Source organism: Juglans regia, chromosome 7 (assembly GCF_001411555.2).
Source record: "Juglans regia cultivar Chandler chromosome 7, Walnut 2.0, whole genome shotgun sequence".
NCBI classification, from domain to species: domain Eukaryota; kingdom Viridiplantae; phylum Streptophyta; class Magnoliopsida; order Fagales; family Juglandaceae; genus Juglans; species Juglans regia.
In genome coordinates, this window is record NC_049907.1 from 7,159,870 (window position 1) to 7,180,384 (window position 20,515).

Below are 20,515 nucleotides of genomic sequence, written 5' to 3' on the forward strand. Positions count from 1 at the left end.
GTTGTAACTTCCATAGCCCTCGCTATATCTACTTATGTTCTCCTGCATTAGAAGATTCACATGTTCTGGCTTCTTTTTCCATTGATCTAAATAGCTTGTAAGCACTTTTCACACTATACACACCATTCTACTTAGGCTCCCAAATTAACTTATCTATACTTTTCCTTGGGCTCAATAAAATTTTGAACACTTCTGTTGCAACTTGAGTTGTAAGAATCTGGTTCACTTTCTCTACATCCCACCAATGTGTATCCTTATCAATGAGGTATTCTACATTTTGATTAACATCCAACACAACCTCATTAACACTTTGTTTCAGCTGTCTATGGTTAGGAACCCAAAAATCTGTATTAGGGAAATATCTTGCTTTATAGATCTTATGCAAAAGGGTGAACTCCTTACACATAATCCTCTCCATTGGAAGCGGCTTCCATGTTCCTGTCGTATGTCGTCAGGCCATCATAATTCTCATCTCTTCTTTGTGCATCTTTTCTTCTTTGTTCCCATCCTTTATGTTCACGGTGCTGAGTTTGATTGCTCCGGCATCTTCCATTCTTAATTTAAATGAAAAAATACAGATTAAAAAAAGGAACCAAAGAAGCAAACACGAGAAACAAGCAATGGAATTTGTTAGGCCGGTTAATTACATATTTTGAATTTAGATTTTTTTAGTATTTTTTGTTGGAAATCTAAATTCACATTTCATAAGCCACCATTTCTTTGATAGTCAGCTCTTCCATGAATAAAATTCGAGTTGCACTGATCTAAAATATGAGAGTAGTTGACTTGAATAAAAGGTGGAAAAGGAATAAAGAAAATAATTATTAAAAAAAATTACGTGCGTTGAAAATAATTAAAAAAAGAAAAAAGAAAAAAGCTCTTGGAGAAGGTAAAACGGCGCCGCTTCATCTACTTTCTTTTATAATTAAAGTCGCAAAATGGGAATGATTACGGCGGGAGTAATGGAGGCATAGAGGAATGATTAAAGAGCTCCAAGCCTCCAACTATGGCTTCCCCGTTGGCCCCGCCACCCCCCAGACAAAATCCCACATAATCCAAAATAATCGGCGGTGCAAATTCAACAAATTTCAAACTTTTTTTATTTATCAAGAATAAAATAAACTTAATCTTTTAAAAAATATTTTCTTGTTTAAAATAATAAGCGAATTCCAGCACTTTGAATAATCTTCGCGACATGGTGTCGGTAATAATTGGTTTGTTTAAATTATCAAAAAGCGGAAGATTATTTTAAAAAAACCCAAGCAAAAGGGTTAGAGAATTCAAACATCAGCTTCTTTTTTTCTTCTTCTTATAGAGATTCACATATCTTGAGCGTTGGAGTTGTTCGACTGCCACGTTTCTCGAGTTTGGGCTTATTTAGTTGTTAATTAGTTTCATAAATTCTTTATCGAGTTTGTTGATTTTGCTGAATCAAGGAGTTGAAGAATAGTTTGGCTTTGGAAAATTTGGGATTTATTCTTGGTGTGGTAAGTGGATAGAGGAGGGGATCGGTTCAGTTACTTTTTATGATGACGAGGTTTTGAAGCGAAAATATGGAGCCTATGGAGTCGTGGATTTGATTGAGAAAAAGGGGTATACTTTGCTTGATTTGATCTGGATTCAGCTGAAGGTTGATTAGTGTTTTAATTTTAGCAATTGGAGAAGAACCACTTTTCCGGCCGATTGAGAAGCTGGGGCTTTCTGGGTTTCTGGTTTTGGAATCTGGGTCGTGGAGTTTTCGTGCGTTCAGTCTCACTGGTTTGAATCGGTAAGGAAGATTTTTTGGAGTGATCCTTTTCTTTTTACTTTTTCTTTTTTGTGTCTCTGTGTGGGGAGGCTGATTAAAATGATACACACGTATCTTTTGATTTAGATTGTGTTTAAGTGATTGAGTTATTTGTGATAATACTAAAGGGGACAGCTTGAAGTTGGTGTTTTGGGTAGCATTTTATATTTGGCAGATAAAGAAAGGGAGGAAAAATCTGATTACTGAAAAAAAGAACCTTTTCATGCAGTGTTTTGATTGTGTTTTTTGGTTGCAAATACAGCCAGAAAAGTTTTATGGCAAAACTGGTCTTGGGTTCAAACAGATTCACCTGCAGTACTCTGTCTTCTTCTTCTTCTTCTTCTTCCCTCTCTCTCTCTCTCTTGAGTTACAGATTTATTCGAGAATTTGCTTGAGTACTATTTGTTATTACTCAGAATAATCTAATCTGCAATGCATTCATTGTGAGTGCAATTTGCATTTTTCGGTGCATATCCATCCGCGTATACTGAGCTGTTAAATTTATTTCCAGGCATTGTGGTTCTGAGGAGTTTGAGTGGAAAATCAAAAGCGAATCTATTTACTGTGCAATAAGATCGAATAGTGTTTGTGAAGCTAGGCGGCTTGGATGTGCAAGAGTCTGTTTTATTATACAGATAGTAACTATAACTCAAAAGGTTTTTACCAAGTAGCCTTTGATTCTGGGAGATGGGTTGTGAGTCCTCCAAACTCATGCCATGTTGCTCGAATTCACAAGTGAAGGCATCGGTTCTTGAAGTGCCTGATGTTGGTGGGTACAAGAATTGGTTTCAATGTTGTCTCTGTTCTTCTAGCTAATGAGCACGTGATTGATTGATGTTGGTTTTTTGTTTGTTGCAGAGGATGAGGAGAAGAGCGAGCTTAGCCACTTGCCTAGATTCCGGGAATTCACATTTGATCAACTTAAAAATGCTACTTCAGGATTTGCAGTGGAAAATATTGTATCTGAGCATGGAGAGAAAGCTCCAAATGTTGTTTACAAAGGGAAGCTGGAAAATCAGATGAGGATTGCTGTCAAACGCTTCAATAGGATGGCTTGGCCTGATGTTCGGCAGTTTTTGGTAGATCATTGTTATTTTCTACCTCTAACGTTAATTAACTTGATTCACAATCTTTAATATCAGTCCCTGTCTGGGCAATTAGCCATTTTCAATTTTTGTACTGTATATGATTATTTCATTTTGCGGTTATAAACCATGCATTGTACACTTGTTGTTGATGAGGGGAAAGATGAAGATTTTATAGTAAATAACTCAGACAATTTTTGTTCATAACTATAGGAGGAAGCAAGATCTGTTGGTCAGCTCCGCAACCAGAGATTGGCAAATTTACTTGGTTGTTGTTGTGAAAATGATGAACGGTTGCTTGTGGCAGAATATATGCCTAATGAAACTCTGGCAAAACACCTTTTTCATTGTAAGTCCTGCATTTCTAGATTTTCTGTTTTAAATCTCACCGTTAAGCTTTAGTTAGAACTGGATATATCTTCAATGCCTTCTACCTAATCTGGCTTATAGATTTTGACAACTTTGGACTGTGTTATCATGTTGATATCTGCTTCTAATAATATTTCACACTTAAGAATATTGTGTATTAAAGCCAGCACAATCCAGGTTGGGGTGACCTGGAAACTGTGCTGTATGGGATCTCTGTTGAGACTATCATTTTTACTTTGATAGTGCTTGTTTTGCACCACAATTAATTACCTACTCCTAGTAATCAGTAATAAGCTGCTAACAGTAATCGAATAAGAACTTTATTTTTTTAATTGCTGAAAGGGTGTCAACCCATACTTCGATGAGCAGTTCACTTGCATGTCAACTTTACTAGCAGGAATTGCCCTATTTACATTGAATTCAGTCCAGTTTCTGTTATAGCTGAAAGGGCATTGATGTGCTTTCTTCAATCAGGGGAAACACAACCTATGAAATGGGCAATGCGACTAAGGGTTGTTCTACATCTTGCTGAAGCGTTAGAATACTGTACAAGCAAAGGGCGTGCCCTTTATCATGATCTTAATGCTTACAGAATTTTGTTTGATGAGGTAATTATCCTATCACTCCCTTTATTTGCAAGTACAATCTTATTTTGATTCTATATGTATTCCTCTATTTATTTATTAGAACTTCGCAGGATGTTAATCCTAGGCTCTCAAGCTTTGGCCTAATGAAAAATAGTAGGGATGGAAAAAGTTATAGCACCAATCTGGCATTCACCCCTCCTGAGTATCTCAGAACTGGTATGTATCCTTGGTGAACATGAAATGTTTTCAGTCCTAGTGATGTTTACTGAATGGATTATTTAGATCCCGATCGGGTAATAAATCTAAAATTTATGAATTTGAGTAGCTATCTTTTATGGTGACCTCGCTTTAGCTGTGTTGTGTTCCATTATGAAAATCTTGTGAAGTGGCCTACATTAATCACGATGCATTGGTCTCCAGTACAAATGCAAGATGCATTTTTTCATTGCTGATTGTTGAGTTATACTTGCACCCTCATGAGTGTCATTTGACTAGAGCTCATTGGCACGACTACATCAACTATCAAACATAAGCTGGCATTTTAAGAAATCCCATCTACTCTTCTGTACATCTCTGGCCCTCGGGTTATCATGTTTGCTTATTGTCAAGGACTGTATACATTATAATAACATGCTCATAATCTGCCAAAAAGCTGTTACAAATGCTCATTTGACTGGTGATCTAATTACTTTTGTGCCATGCAAATAACCTTAAGATTTTTTAGAATGTAACAGCTCTTGATGATTCTAGCTGCCATTTATTTTTGTCTGTCTCTCTACATCTGTAGAATTACAGGGTGGTGACAATCTGCTTAGTCTACCTCTGCATTTGAATTTTCACTTTTTTTATTAAAGAACATAGTGTCGTCTAATGCTGTTGGTTTATAATTTATTTCTATTTGTGCTCTTCCATGATGCAAGTTCATATTATAGTTGACACGTTATGAATCAGTATGACTTGAACTCTGAAGTTCATGTGCCTTTAACATTGTAGGGAGAGTCACATCAGAAAGTGTAATATATAGCTTTGGCACTCTTTTGCTTGACCTTATCAGTGGGAAACATATTCCTCCCAGCCATGTAAGTGCTTGTAAGTATTTTGTTTTTCTAGAAGAAGAAAATTAAGTCCAAGAAAAAAATTATATCTACCCTTGATCCTTTTTAGAGTGAAAATGTTATAATTTTTCACCTTGATATTTGCTCAGCTATATGTGAACACCTTAAATAATTGTTTAGTGATTTGTTCCAGGCCCTTGACCTTATTCGGGACAGGAATCTTCAGATGCTGACCGATTCTTGCTTGGAACAACAGTTGTCTGATGATGATGGGACTGAGTTGGTACGTTTGGCTTCCCGATGTTTGCAGTATGAACCTCGAGAACGGCCGAATCCAAAGTCGCTAGTGGCTGCTTTGACTCCACTTCAGAAGGAAACAGAGGTCAATTGTTTTTTGTTTCTCAAGTAGTTAGGCATTTTATTCTCGAGGAACAAAGGGAACTATCAGACCGCCCTTTTTTTCTTTTTGTAAGAGAGTCTAGTCTTTAGATTCATCACTTGGAAGTTTCTGAAGAACAGGCCAAGCAATCTGCATCTTGGAATATGTTTATGCCAAGTGATACTAACTGTGAACTAAAAATGAATATGATTGATAGAAGTAACTGACGTATCGAGTCTACTGACTAACCATAATACTGAATTTAATTTAAAGCCAGCATTGAAAGAAAAAAAATCTGGTAAATAAATATGACCTAACTAGTATTGAAGTATTTGAGATTATGAGTCTTGGTATTACATCCTTTCCTGTGAAGTATGTGTAAGTGTAGTGGAGAGTGAGTTGACCATTTAGTGATTCATCTTCCGGTTGTTAGAAAATCATCTTCTTTTAGTCTTGGATGGTTCCAAAGAAGGTAGTAAATGTATAATATAGCTAGAAAGGGTCCAAACTTTGGACTATATCATGATAGTATAATTGGAATGGTTCTTCTCTTTGCCGAATTTGGCCTATTTTGAAGGTGAGGAACAACGAGATTTCCCATGATGTGGACCTCTCTATGCTTGATCTGAAATCTTTGTTTCTTAGATCACTGTGTACCAAGTTCTCCTAATTTTATATGCAAAGCACAACTGCTCAACAAAATCTATAATGGAACACCAGAAGAAACATGAATGCAGCAGCCGTTAGCAAGCATCCATTTACTAAAACTATAATTACTTACCAAAATAGAATCAGCTACTAACAACCTTTGTTGAAGAAAGGGCTTGAATAGAATGTGAGCTTGCACATGCCAACAAAAGGAAGATACAGTGAAGCCAAGACTTAGAATCAAAGATCTTTTGATTAAGCAAGGCTTATAACCCCCTCTTCCTCCTCCTCTTGTCAAGTGAATACGCCTTACATGTTTATGAAATCAGCTTTCCCAAAATCTCATCTGTGAATAAATCAGCCCAACAATATGGTTTAAATGCTTAAACCAGGACATCCTATCATTGTAGGGCCATGTCTCGTGTACTTTTTTGTCATCGCCTTGTTCTGAGATTTTCTTCAAGCATGTAAAAAATCAAGCATGACTTATACGTTTCTTGGACACCCAAGTAACCCACCGAATCAAACCCATCAATTGCAGGTTGATGCATACTTCATGTAGGCTGTAGGTGATATTTCCTTGTGCAAACAGACACTCAGAAACACTCCCCATTTGGCAGTATCAGTTCATAGAACTTCCTTTTGTGCCATTGCTCTCCCTTATTTTATTTCAATATTATTGTCATTGTTTTTTTTAAATAAAAATTTCTTCGTTGCAGGTTCCTTCTCATGTGTTGATGGGTATTTCACATAATGCTTCATTCTCTCCCCTGTCTCCACTTGGTGAGGCATGCTCAAGAAGGGACTTGACTGCCATTCATGAGGTCTTGGAAAGTATTAGCTACAAAGATGACGAAGGAGTGGCAAATGAGGTTCTGTATACAGTTTAAATGATAATGAATGAGATTAGGTTCATTTTTTCACATGATTAGCCCTGTCTACTCTTTTTCTATTCATTCTTGGGCTTTCCAGGCTTTTGAGCATTTCAACTATGCTTGTGAAGTTATTTCTGTCATTTTCGTTGTTTAAGACATTCTGTTTTAACCATCTGCATTAGTTATCTGTACTCCAATTGTCTCTTTTAACATGCAAAGACACTAGTAATATTGGTGATGATATATTTCCTTCTCATATATCATGGTGCAGCTCTCTTTTCAAATGTGGACCGACCAAATGCAGGAAACTTTGAATTCAAAGAGAAAGGGTGATACTGCCTTTCATCAGAAAGATTTTAGAGCCGCAATTGAGAATTATACCCAGGTGATGTTCTTCTTTGAATGGGCTGGCTAGATATTTTAGAATTATTTTATCTACGACCAGAGGTTTTCTGGAACTTAGGTAGCAGTTGTTTGCAGGTTGAAGGTTGAAGGTTGATGCATATTCCTTTGTACTTGTTCTGATGACTACAATCCTGAGTTGACAAATAGATTCATATATGGTGTTAGACATCTCTCTCTCTCTCCTTTCTTTTTTTTTTTTGTGGGGTGTTGGTGAGGTGGTTGAGTCACTTAGTTTGTTGGCACTCCTCCCTGGTTCACTTTGAAAAATGATGGTGATGATTGCAACAGCTAATCTATCTGATAAGCTTGGACAATCAAAAATTCCTGTGCACAAGTTATTGTGATGGAAATAACGTATTCTTATCTGAGTGATCTTTGAATGAATACCTTGTTTGGTATCTCCTGAGGATCTATCTTGTTCATGTAGATGGGATATTTCATGCTACATATGGTTTGTCCATTAAGATGCATGTATCATTTAGAACTTTGCTGATAGTTTCTTGTTTAACTTGCAGTTTGTTGATGGTGGAACCATGGTTTCTCCAACAGTATATGCACGCCGTAGTTTATCTTATCTCATGGGTGACATGCCTCAAGAAGCTCTGACTGATGCAATGCAAGCTCAGATCGTTTCCCCTGTATGGCACATTGCTTCTTATCTCCAGTCTGCTGCTCTTGCTGCACTTGGAATGGAGAATGAAGCGCAAGCTGCTCTTAAGGATGGTGCAACTCTTGAAGCAAAGAGGAATGCGCCTGCTGGACATAAGTGAATGTGGAAGTGGAAATTCTCATTCTCACTCATCTCATTGTGGTGGTCATATGTGTGGTGGTCCACATATGAAGATTACAATTGTTATTGATTGCAAGGTTTTCGCTTCCAGGCGGGGCGCTCCTTCCATATGGCACTAACTTCTTCTCAGATAAATTCTCTGAGAACTGAGTGTCGTTGGATTTCGGATAAACAATATTTTGATGGTTGTGGGTTTTTTGCAAATTTTTATGTGTGTTCTAGGAAGTTTATTGTTATTGTGTTTACAATTTCTTTGATTGTGCTTTTGCATCTGCTGCCACTAAAAATGAAAAAAAAAGGTGAAAAAATAGTGTGAAGAGATTTTTCAACGAGTTGTAATTTTTGTATAGATAGTATGCCTGGTTTCTTCTTGCTGATGTAAAATTGTTGGTTTTGGATTATTGTCTTCTTTAAACAATTGCAGAAATAAAATTCATTTGTCTCCAGATTTAGAACTTCTTGGTGGCACTGCTGCTTTCATGGGTTTTTGCTTGGTCTGTCGTTTGAGATTATTTGTGCCTTTCGTGGAGTCCCAAGTTCTAAACCACATTTGGCTACAGAAAAAGTAATGTCAGTCACTTCTATTCCTAATTCCTTAGACATTTTCATTTCTTTTTTAACTTTGATCATCTTGTTTTGTCTGTATCATTTAATTATTCAAGGTGATCAGACTTCAATTGTCATGGGTCAAAGACAAACTCAGAAAGCCACAAGCAAAATCTCCTTTTGCAATCCATTAGTTTAAATAGGTTTGTGTCTTGCTGCCGGTATCTGTATGTATTGTCTCATATGGGAATATGATCAATTTATCTCGCATGCAAAGTGTTAGAACCTCACTATTTCTTCTCTCTTGTGGAATGAATTGTAAGCAGGATGATAAACGGATAAGCAGGTGATTGTTTGTGGAATAAAATGGATGAATGCAAGGTGTTTGATAAAAGGCGTGAAAGCCACAATTTCATTGATAGAGGTCCTTCTTCGAGGGAGGACCAACCTCCATACAAGGAATTCAACTACAGAAATTCCTACGGACAGCCCAGAATATTCGATACGCTCCTCTCCTTTCCACGTTCCTCATATACGCACGTCCTCTGCATTTCCTAACAAACTCTAAGAATTAACTAACGTACCCTACAGCAACATAATGTAAGATGACAGTATTAAAACGCCCCGTCTAACACAGGCCTCAACAAAGTAAACTATGTAAAACGACAAGACACTTAAAAGTATTGCAAAGCTACACTCTCAGACATTAAACGGCAAGCTGCTCCTTCCTAAACGATGCGTTTCTCCTGGGTTAAACGCTGCGTTTCTTCCAGATGCTTCACGACGTCGTCTCGAGTTCCCCACTTCTAAGACTCCTTCACTTCAGTCAGCAACTCAATTCCTTCGATCTTCTTCACTTCTCTCAACATTCCCAATTCTTCCTTAGGGTTCCTGACACAAAGTTGATGTGATAATCATTGAATGAAAAAGCAGGTTGGAGAAGCATAAATCATAAAAGAGCTAAAGCAAAGAGCCCATGATAGATGTAAGCAGAAAAGTATTTTAGCAAGTAATCTTGCTAAATTGTGAGCGGCGCGAGTTATTCAACCGCTCCCCCCCGGCGCTTTGCTTCCTCTCAAGTTTATAACACAACAATCAGTTCGCAATAATTCATCCGATCGGTTCTAGAAATCATCCACCAGGTGGAGAAACCCAACCTTCACCCCGTGATACAGAAATTATTTCATCATTATAATTTTCTTAAATTTCTACACAAAATATAATAAACAATTCAACTTTTTCAAATTCCAATTCAACTTTTTTTAAATCTCAAAACAATAATAATATTAAAAAATAATATTCTAACAATATTTTTTTAACTTTTATCTTTGATCTAAAACTATCTCATCTTATCTCTAAATCCAAACCAATCCTAAATAAGCACATATGATTTCTTTTGTAACGGGCAGATTTTTCTCCGTTTAACAGCCTTGATGGTTTCTCCTTGAAACATGTTGAGAGAGAATATACAAAGTAATGCTAATGCAGTCGTAGAATGCACAAACGCTATGCAATCATTTTGAAAAAGAGTGTGATATACTATTAAAAAATTATTTTTTTTTTTTATGTGAATATCGTATTTATTCACTTTTTTCAAAATGATTGCACGATATTTACACCATAATAACTGCAACTATCATTTCTCACCCCCCAAAACCAAGGCCTTGTCATTCAAACCAACCCCTAAAGGGTTGACCTTATTAACAAGGATATGCAGGATATATACGTTTATGGGGGAGACATACAAATTTTATTGCAGTAGTTCTACCGGATACCCATGGCAAGTAACTGGATTGTGAAATCATTGCAAGAACACTACCATGCCCATTGTTTTTGGTGGATACCATCGTTGAGAACTCCCTTTACATTATAGGGGGTAGGTTCCAGAAATTTTCAAAGGTCCTTGTTGAATAAATTAGCACAAGAAATTACTTCGCCAAACTACTTGTTCGAAATGAATCTTTGGTTACTCCATAATAGACTGGTTCGTTGCCTGGAAAAGTGACAAAGTTCCAGCCGAAAGCTGATCCTCCAACAACATATTTCCCATGACTTTGACCATCTTCAGCACCCTGCTGCTTCTCAGAGGCAATGCCTGAGAGGATCTTTTTCTCAGACGGTTTTGAAAATACCCTGTCTTGCTGAGGCTGCTCCATTGTTGGCTTAAGATCCTGGGGCTGCTCTCGCAGCTTTTGACCATCTCGGTTTTCACCTGACAAGGTATCGCCTTCTTGTTGTATGTTCTTACTCACAGAAACTGTTTCTGTGGTGATCACCTTGTATAGTTCCATCAGAAGCTTCATCTCTGCAAGTTGCAGGTAAAGTCATAAGCAAATTCATGAAGCTACACAACTACATTCTTCCTGTCCGCCATATCAATAGCTATGGGGAATATCTCATAGACTTGATTCTATCATTAGGAACCCAGTATCCAATAGTGGCTGGAAGTGAATGCTTTAGAGAATGGGCACTTGTATAGATGGAACCAAAGAAGCTCAGGATACAGTATTCTACAGTCGTGAATAAGACTAAATGGCTCCTCATTTTGGATGAAAATCCATCTTAGTACTATGTTTGCATAACAGCATTCTAGCATAGGGTGACAACCAGCTAATAGTGATGAACTTTAGCAGAGCTCAAGGATCAGCTTATCATGAGTTGGCAAAGGATTTACGGGACAACATGTCACAAGCTTCTTAAGTATCCTAAAGATAGGAATCAGCCACACCAACTTGGATGTCACAATCTTCATCCATGCCTAAGTGAATAAGTCTTTGCATTTACATATCTAATGTGCACATAGAATTTAAAGACTAATATGTATAATAATAAGAAAGATACTTTTTTTCTATAAGAAAAAATTTATTGAATCAAGTAAATAGGCATAGCCCAAGTACACAGGAAGTTTGCAAAAGCGAACACCGCGTGAGAAAGATACTGTGGCATTGTACAAGATTGGAACAGGCACACAAAATGTACAGCCATTATTGTTGTTCTTATGAAGAGTTAATCATTGGGTAGCCAAATTGCACCAACACAGAGATGAATATATATATATATATATATGATTGAATAACTATTAGAGTGTTTTGATAAGCTTACGTTCTTGTATTTCATGAGCTGCCTTGCAATTCCGGAAGTCAGGGGTCCTCATAACCTTCAAGATAACAAATGAAACAAAAATAAAAATAAATAAGACCCATCATGTTTGATAAAATCTACCATGCAAATAAAGCAGTTCCCCGTGCACTACCATCTCCTCAAATATGACAATATCCCATCATGAAATGTCAGGAACCTCCCTTTAATCCCTATCATGAAAGAAAGAAAAACTCTTTCAATCCTATAATCCTGAATTTGATAAAAACTCTTTTGTGCATGGGATGAATTCAATCCATACTTATAAAAAAAAAAAGAATTCAATCTATTATTCCATTTGCAAAAACAATTACAGTACATGAGAGTCAAGTGCAGAAGAAATAATATACAGGACCGTTTAGAGCATGGTGGTGCTGGGAAAATTACATAGTAACAACATTGTAATTACACCGCCATTAGTCAAGGCATCTATGAAAGCACTTAGAGGAAATGATAGAGAAAAATGCTCACTGTGTTGTTGTCGAGGTCAGCTGGACCAAATATCTACGTATGAAATTATATTGAATCACAAACTATTAATGAGGCATTGTCTTGAAATGAGCATTTTTATCTGAAACTCTGCTTCATGGATAGATTGGCCATAGAGAGTGAAACAATAAAGAACTTCCAACTTTGAAACCGCACCAGCAGGTTTAGTCAGAGTACGCGTTTTTTCTTCAAGAGCAATGCTAAAACCAGGATATTTTATAGGAATCTCAAAATTATCGACCCTCCACATTTAGGATTATACAAAACATTGACATTCACTTCAAATGCACAATCACATTTATTAACTGCATTTCAAGGAAGTTTCACAGCTTAGCACAATGAAACTCTTTACTGAAATTCAAGGTCTTTTGTTTTTCTTTTTTTTTTTATAGGAAAACCGAAATCACAAGTCAAGCACACAAGCAGGATTAAACCATCGACCTTGCCCTGCATCCCTAGTTTGGGGAAGAAGAGATGCCATTTGGTAGGAGATCTAAGATTGATAATTGAACAATTCTACCATCTGCATTTACTGCTATCACAACTAGGATGACACCCATTGGCCTAGATAGTCCACTGTACAGTAATTCATGCCTGACACCCATTGGCCTTGATGGCATAAACATACCTACATACATTTCTACATATATTCCTCCATACATACATGCGTGTGTGTGCATGTGTTGCCCAATGCATATTATTCTATATGCACAGCCCATCCTTTTTCTTTTTTCTTTTGACAAGTGGTTTCCAGGTAACACATCATATGCAATATATCTCAGTCAGGAAAAATAGATCTTGTATCTTCATATTTCACCTATATGAGCATTCTAATTAATAGGTTAGGTTATATAATAATGATCCTACAACTATTTTATAACCAACTAATATGATTTTCACTTCATAAAAACTACAAAATTATTTTTCTTTTGAATTTTAGATTTTACACATCCCTTCATTTAAAAGAGTTGTAAGAAAGGTTGTACGTCTATCGTTACTTGAAATTATAAGTTCACAGCCACAATAAAACAAAAAACGAAAGAAAACCTACTTAGATTCTGCACATGAATAGAAAAAGAACGCCTTTCAGTGGTCATATCAAGACTTTTTTCTTTAAGCACACTGATCTTAAACACCATGTGATTCCTACCTTCAAAATCTCATCTCAAGCACCTTCAATTCATTCACAAAAGAAGAAAAATAACACATAACACCTAGATTACCTTCTAATACCCAATACTACCATCTAAAATGTCAATTGTGTCCCAGTTCCCACATAAATTTCCATAACTACTAAGAACACACAGCATTAGGAAGAGGAAGAAAATGATCGCATCATTATGCATCAAGAAAAGAAAACCAGAAATTAACTCGCTAGAGATCTTCATTATAATTGCAAACAGGATATTAAAGAGCGAAAATTTTCTCAATATATCATTCCAACGAATAAAAGGAATTTTTTTATAAATTGGACAAAAATATAAAACTAAAAGCACTGGATAAAACATGCATACAAAATCGACCTAGCAATGAAACCACTAGAGATCTTTAATATAACATTAAATTCTGCACAAAAGAACCCAATTAGTTCCAGTATCTACTTGTCCTAAGATGGAAAAAACTACCATCAAATCATGCATAAAGAAACAAACCCAGAAATGAAATTAAGTGTAGTTTCTCTAGCTACTGGGCTCGAACAGTACCTCAACAAAATGAGGTCGAAGCTCTTTAAGAACGGCACGCATCTTGAAGTATTTGGGGTTTTGGATATGAATACTACTACTGTCAAGCGGTCTCTTCTTGATCTTAGGAGGAAGGGAAGGAGTGGGAGCAGGAGGTTGTGGAGGTTGTGGAGGGGGGCACTGAGCAGCGGTTGGAGGGTTTGAGATTTGCGTCGGTGTTGTCTGCGCAGGCACAGCTTCTTCCATTGATGCTCTTGTTGAGTTCATTTGCAAGGTTTGCTAGACACCTACCTAAACTCTCACAAGTTTTACTCTCAAATTGAATATTCTTAACAGTGAGTTCGCAAGTGCCGGGTTTTGAAGAAGAGAGGAATTTATTATTATTATTATTTTTATATAAATTTTATATTTATTTACTTTCTCGTTTTATGCCGTGTTCGTATACTTTTATGATTGCAATTATATATATATATATATATATATATATATATATATATATATATATATATATTTATATGTACACACACTAGGCCGGAACAATGTGCAAAATATGTTTGCCTAATTCGGCAAAATAATTATTTTGAAAAAATGGTATATATTTTATAAAAAAATTGAATTTAATCAATAATTTAATACATATGAGAAAAAATGTGAAATCTAACAAATATTTAGAGGTAATGATAGTTAAGTAGAGTATAATAATTACATGCTTGTATAGATTAGATGATAAAAATATTAGTTCAGAATATAACATAGTCCAATACATATTTATAATATCGATAGTTTTAGCAAAGTTGTCTGCGATAAGTTTAATACATGCCCAACAAAAACATCAGTTTAAAATATAACATAGTCCAACACATATTTATAACATCGATAGTTTTAGCAACAAACTCAACAAAAACATCAGTTCAAAATATGAGTCATTTGATATTTTTACTATGATGCATCAATTTGTGTCATCTTGTATTGCATCAATAGAGACAATATTGAAATTCTTGTGTTGTTGTTGGTTGAGTCGATTAGGATCTACTAAAAGTTTAATCATCCATTCTTTCTGTGAAAATTGTGATACAAGATTTTCTATATATGGCAGATGAAATTTTTAATAGCCTTCCATTATTTTTTAAAGTGCAATGTCTCCTCTCTTCTCAAGCGACCTATCACATATCAAAAACTGCAAAACTAATCAAGCTAGACATGAGAAAATAAAAACTCTCGAACCAGATATGGAAAAAAGTCCTCAAACCATGCATGCATATGTTTTTTTGTGTTCAGTAATGGAGTCAGGTTTTCTTGTACAATTTTTTTTATCCACTTAGATGTATTCTTCTTAAAAATCTATTTGACATATATTTTATGTTACTTTGTAGAAAAGTGCAATAACATGACCATGAACGGATAGAATAGATGCATGGATTCAATTATATTTTTTTCAGTAATGATGAAGCTTTTTAATACACTGATTAAGAATTTTTTTTTAATGGTTTTTGTGTTTTTTTATATGTTTTTCAGATTTTGATTGATTTTTTTTTTTTTACAAGTTTTTTAATGTTTTGTGTGTTTTCTTATTTGTTTTTTTGCGATTTTATTTTCTTCACCTGTAGTGAATATCTGTTTTTTTTTTTAACATTTTTTTTTCAAAATTTAAAAATGTAAAAGGCACAATTATCTATATACATGTACCCAACCTGTAGAAGAGAAAAGGCGTAAAGAGACTAGCATACATAGACCAACATATAGAGAAAACGCATGAAAATGGTGTACTGACACAAAAGCATACTAGCTACGGTCAGTACACCAGAAACCCTAATAACATCATAATCTGACAAGTTGCAGAACAGAAAAATCATACAAGACAACATAAAAAAAAAAAAAAGAATAAAAATGTTATACCAAGTGCGGTCAGTGACCAGAAATCCCAATAACATCACAATTTGACAACCTGCAGAAATGAAAAAGCATTCAGAGACAACATAAAGAGAAAATGGTAAAAATTGTGTACTGACATAACCGACAAAGCATAAAGGATAAAAATAATAAACCTAAAACATTCTAACACTCAACGGATAAAGATGTGAAAAAGTAAAAACTGACTGAAGGATAAAAAAGTCACTGTTCTCAAAGCTGCTGCAGCAAGTTAACATTAATTTAACAGAAAGTTAATAAAAAACAAGAATTTCCGTTTGAGCCGTTTCATAGCTACTTATATAATAGAGAAAGATATATATATATATATATATATATTACAAATGTTTCTTTTAGCAATATTTTTTAAAAATATTTTAAAAAAATCAAATATTAATATAATTTTGAAATTTAAAGAGGCTACGTACATTTTCCTTCTTTTGCTCTCTGCATAAACTCCCTCGTTCACGTCATATCAACAATGATAAAAAAATTTCGAATATTATCATATCAAAATATTAAAAATAGATTTTATGGAATTTTTATAAGCTGCCAAATTGTTGAAGGAAGGGAAAAAAAAAAAAAACAGATAAGTAAGAAGAAAAATGACATTTATAGTTATAGTAAATAAATTCTGTGCACTCATTTAAAAAATGAATAAATTTAATATATATGTATATAAAAAGTTTATTTTTTAACTATAAAGCACATTTTTTTTTTTTAATAAATGACTTGCATATTCTAAAAATGTATGATATATCTAGTATTACTTTACACAAAGGAAGCCTTTGTGTTCCTAGCTCCGCCCTTCACCGTGCACAATGTCTGCATTTCAAACAATGGCGAGCCTCGTCTGAAGTTCCTCTCTCTCTCTCTCTCTCTCCATCTTGAATCTTGTCTGAAGTTCGACCCACTCGCTCTTCTACCAGATTCAACATTTCTTCGGCATCGATCGATAAGTTACTAAACGAATGTACATTTCTATTGTCTTAATCAAGCACAAATACTCTCCATTCATTTGATTGCAAATTCGATTGTAGTTGAAAGAAGAACATTAGATTTCTATTTTGTTATGTATTTCTTTTGACCAGATAATATCTATGACAAGCATCTGGAAATACAACAGTAGTTGCATTTTTCATTAATTGATCTTAATATGTTATCATTGCTTTAGGAACCCGAATATTTATGCACTTCAACCATGTTTAGAACAATCATGCAAACGTACTTGTGTCCTTACTTGAAATCAAACTAGACCCTAACAGTATTGATTGTCCATAATGATTCACACTCACAAAGGGAGCAAAAGACATATTATACTTATTTGTTAGGTACGTCGTATCGAATGTGATAACATTTCCAAAGTACTTGTACGATACTCGATTGCATGCATCAGTGCAAAACACATTTTTGACCCTAAACTCGTCATCTATATCCATAACAGATACAAAAACATCATTTATCTCATTCCTTCTATCAAGAGTGCTTTGTCACCTCTTTTACTAAGCCTTAAATGTTTAGTTTTATCAATAAAATTTTAACAATCATTCTCTACAAGTTTAAGATTCTCATACACCCTTGCATCAATAACAAAAGTATTGAAGTTTTTGTTTATTCGAATCCTGCTCTATCATTCACAGTATGCATCATTTGACCATATTCATCTAAATACTTGTTACATCTAAAGAATCTAGACTTTTGTGAGTTTACAGTATGATTGTGAGCAATTTTAATGGTGATCAGAACCCATAACTCATTCATCCAATGATCATTTACCTTGACCTTACAATTTGTTTTAATTGTTGGAGGTGGCCTCAAGATGCTGCTATGGCTAGGTTTATACTTGCCGCCACGTGCAAATCTAATTGTTACATACTTAATACTCACATTTGCCTATCATTTTGTATTTTGTGTCATTATACCAAAACTCGCTTACTTGACATATCGTTTGTAATACGTAGAAAACTCTTTCTTAGTGGTAGAAGTCATTCCAGATTTTGGCTCATCGACTTGTTCCTCATCAACTATGTCAGACACCTCATTTTCATTCTTCATCTCAGCCTCTACTTTTATGTTGCATGCTGTCTCTTTATCCTCTATTTAGGCATTAAAATTGGTTCAAATTAATATGCATGTTGTAGACATTGGTTGTGAAAAATGGAATTTAAAGTGTAATACCATTATTAATATGATAACTATGATCATTTGCATTTGATTCACTTATAACATTCTTCTCACTTTCTGCACTATTGTGGCCTTCCATATTCCTGTTTGCCTATTGAGCTATTTCAACTGAGAATTTAGTATTAGAGTCAATTGTCAATAATTCTATCATCTACGTTGTGGAAATTAGTTCATCCTCATGCTTCATGCACGAAATCAGTTAATCCTCTTGCGGATTCATAACCCCTGGTGGAAATTATTCGCTATGATTATTTACCCTTTAGAGGGAAAAAAAAAAAAAAAACACTACAAAATTTAGAGTATTCCTAATGGCTTCTTCATCATATTCTTTAAAATATATTATCAAAACTTAATTTTTCTATTTTATATGTTGACTTTTACAATGTATCATACATCAGCTTATCTATTTTTTATTTATATCATTTAAATATTATATTTTATTCATTTCAAATAAAGTAGAAATGTGTAAAAAGTAGATAGAGAAATGAATGTACTTAGTGAAGAAAAAAATAGAAAATAGAGAGAGAAATGAATTAAATATTTATACAAGTGTGTATAGTGTCTCATTGATGTAGAGGTGATGCTGTAACAAACTGGATGGTAGTGATAAAATATATAATCCATTGGATGAGCTATTTTGAGTTTTTTTCTTCAAATTTTATAAAAGCATGAGTTTTACGCAACCCATTGAGAATGCTTAACATACCTCTTTCTTTCGGGGATGGTCTTCTTGGCCTTTGCTTTTAAGAGTACTCTTAGGGCAGGTTTGGGGGGTGGGATGAGACAGAAAATTCTCATCTCATCTCATCTCATCATTACACATTTTTTAAATCCTCATATAAAATATAATAAATAATTTAATTTTTTCAAATCCCAATTCAATTTTTTCAAATCCCAATACAATAATAATACTAAAACATAATATTTTAAACACTAAAACAAAAAATAAAATTCTCATCTCACTCCTCAAAACACATAATATTTTTTTATCTCATTCTTTAAAATACATCACCAAACTCACTTTTTTTTATTTTACGTACTGACTTTTACAATATGTCATCCATCAGTTTATCTATTTTTTCTCTATATCATTTAAATATTCTTTTTAAATATTTCATTTCTACTAATAAATTTACAATATCCATATATTTTTTTATATTTGCAATTTATATTTATATACAATGCAAAATAATTCAGTCCTATATACGTAAAACAAAAATATATAAGCCAAATAAAAATTAAAAATAAAATCAAATATGAAAATTTGGTTTAAAAATAATTCCAAGATATTTTTTAGAAGAAAATGAAATATATGTATTTTAAATAATGAACAATAAAAAGAATTTGCTTATATGATAAAAATCAAAATAAATAAAAATGAGGGAGTAAATTAAATATCAACAATAAAATTTTTTTTACAAGACAAGCAGTACCTGCTACATATAGCGGGATACTGTAGCTAAATGTATTTTATAATTTATTTTACATAATCGGATGGAACTTCTTTTTAGAACAATTCTTCAAATTATTTATATTTTTTGTATAATACAAAGCTATTGGGATTGCTCTAAGTGATGAGGCTTTCTGAGTAGTATTGGCAGCGGGGGAGATTTGGAAAAATAATGGATACAATCACCACAAATTAGGACATTTCACTGCATTTTGATGTTGGGCTCTCCAGTTGCATACATTACATTACACATGTTTTTATTTTTATTTTTATTTTTTATTTCTATTAAACTAATTAAGTTTTTCTACTAATCATCTCTACATCACATGCTTGTTAAAGAAAAAAATAAAAATATTAATAATAAAAATATGTGTTATAAAGATGATGAGTAAGATTTTTCTTTGATGTTTATTAAAAAAATATACTAAGCTGAACCACGTCACCGGTGTGCAGTGTGACATAAGTAGCGAGCCTTTAAATAGCACGACTTGATTAAAAATCATTTGGTTGCTCTCATGTAATTTTGTAATTTGATATATATTAGGTTTTGAATTTAAATTAAAATATAAATTTATGATAATTGTAAGAGGTTTTTCTCCCCTTTCGGCCCTTAAAGTAAGCTCACGAGGGATTGCTGGAGAAGTAAGATAGAAAGTCCGACCAAACTCAATCAAGTCCAACTAGCCTCCTCTCAAATGACTTAGGGGCCTCTGCAGAGTACTCAACGCACAAGCAAAACCCACCCTCGAAGCAGCTCACATGCAGGAAAAGTGGACGAAAGGGACATATGAGATTCGTCTCCCTGACACCACCCCAAAGACACCCTATTCTTGGGAACCTGCTTGAGCGAGAAATATGAAGAATTATTGATCTCTTGACAGTAGACATGAAGAGACTTAACATGGAACGCCTACAGAGTAAAGTGAGTCAGGGAGCCACGCTACATTAACGGCGTCACTCCTCAGACTCTACACCGCATTAATGATGACGCTCAGAAGCCACACCGCATTTAAGGATTCTGACTAAATGAACTATGGAAATGACATAGGCTCCTCAAAGTCAGGGACAAGTTGTCCCCTCCATAAATCTATTATAAAAGTCAATTTTCAGGTACGAAGAACTTTTTCTGATTCCTCTAA

General features: G+C 34.4%; 2 protein-coding genes across 2 annotated transcripts; one reads left to right on the forward strand and one right to left on the reverse strand.

The window, feature by feature from the left end:
- The first annotated feature begins 985 nt into the window (after positions 1-985).
- LOC108996337 (serine/threonine-protein kinase BSK3-like) lies at positions 986-8,422 on the forward strand. Its single transcript, XM_018972183.2, has 11 exons — positions 986-1,768; positions 2,298-2,555; positions 2,645-2,865; positions 3,085-3,220; positions 3,715-3,848; positions 3,938-4,043; positions 4,821-4,906; positions 5,076-5,264; positions 6,629-6,781; positions 7,056-7,169; positions 7,705-8,422. The coding sequence occupies exons 2-11, from the start codon at positions 2,474-2,476 to the stop codon at positions 7,957-7,959; spliced, it is 1,476 nt and encodes a 491-aa protein (XP_018827728.1). The 5' UTR covers positions 986-1,768; positions 2,298-2,473; the 3' UTR covers positions 7,960-8,422.
- Positions 8,423-8,928: 506 nt separating this feature from the next.
- LOC108996077 (shootin-1-like) lies at positions 8,929-14,182 on the reverse strand. The gene is made up of 4 exons (XM_035691624.1): positions 13,856-14,182; positions 11,628-11,682; positions 10,458-10,830; positions 8,929-9,416 (listed from the first exon to the last, which is right to left on the reverse strand). The coding sequence occupies exons 1-4, from the start codon at positions 14,099-14,101 to the stop codon at positions 9,332-9,334; spliced, it is 759 nt and encodes a 252-aa protein (XP_035547517.1). The 5' UTR covers positions 14,102-14,182; the 3' UTR covers positions 8,929-9,331.
- Between the last annotated feature and the right edge of the window lie 6,333 nt (positions 14,183-20,515).

Coding starts and splice junctions, on each gene's coding strand:
- LOC108996337 (XM_018972183.2), top strand. CDS start 2,474: ATGGGTTGTGAGTCCTCCAAACTCATGCCATGTTGCTCGAATTCACAA. Junction 4,907..5,075: donor AACATATTCCTCCCAGCCAT/GTAAGTGCTTGT, acceptor GATTTGTTCCAG/GCCCTTGACCTTATTCGGGA. Junction 6,782..7,055: donor ACGAAGGAGTGGCAAATGAG/GTTCTGTATACA, acceptor ATCATGGTGCAG/CTCTCTTTTCAAATGTGGAC.
- LOC108996077 (XM_035691624.1), bottom strand. CDS start 14,101: ATGAACTCAACAAGAGCATCAATGGAAGAAGCTGTGCCTGCGCAGACA. Junction 11,683..13,855: donor TTCGACCTCATTTTGTTGAG/GTACTGTTCGAG, acceptor GTTATCTTGAAG/GTTATGAGGACCCCTGACTT. Junction 9,417..10,457: donor CGAACAAGTAGTTTGGCGAA/GTAATTTCTTGT, acceptor ACTTTGTGTCAG/GAACCCTAAGGAAGAATTGG.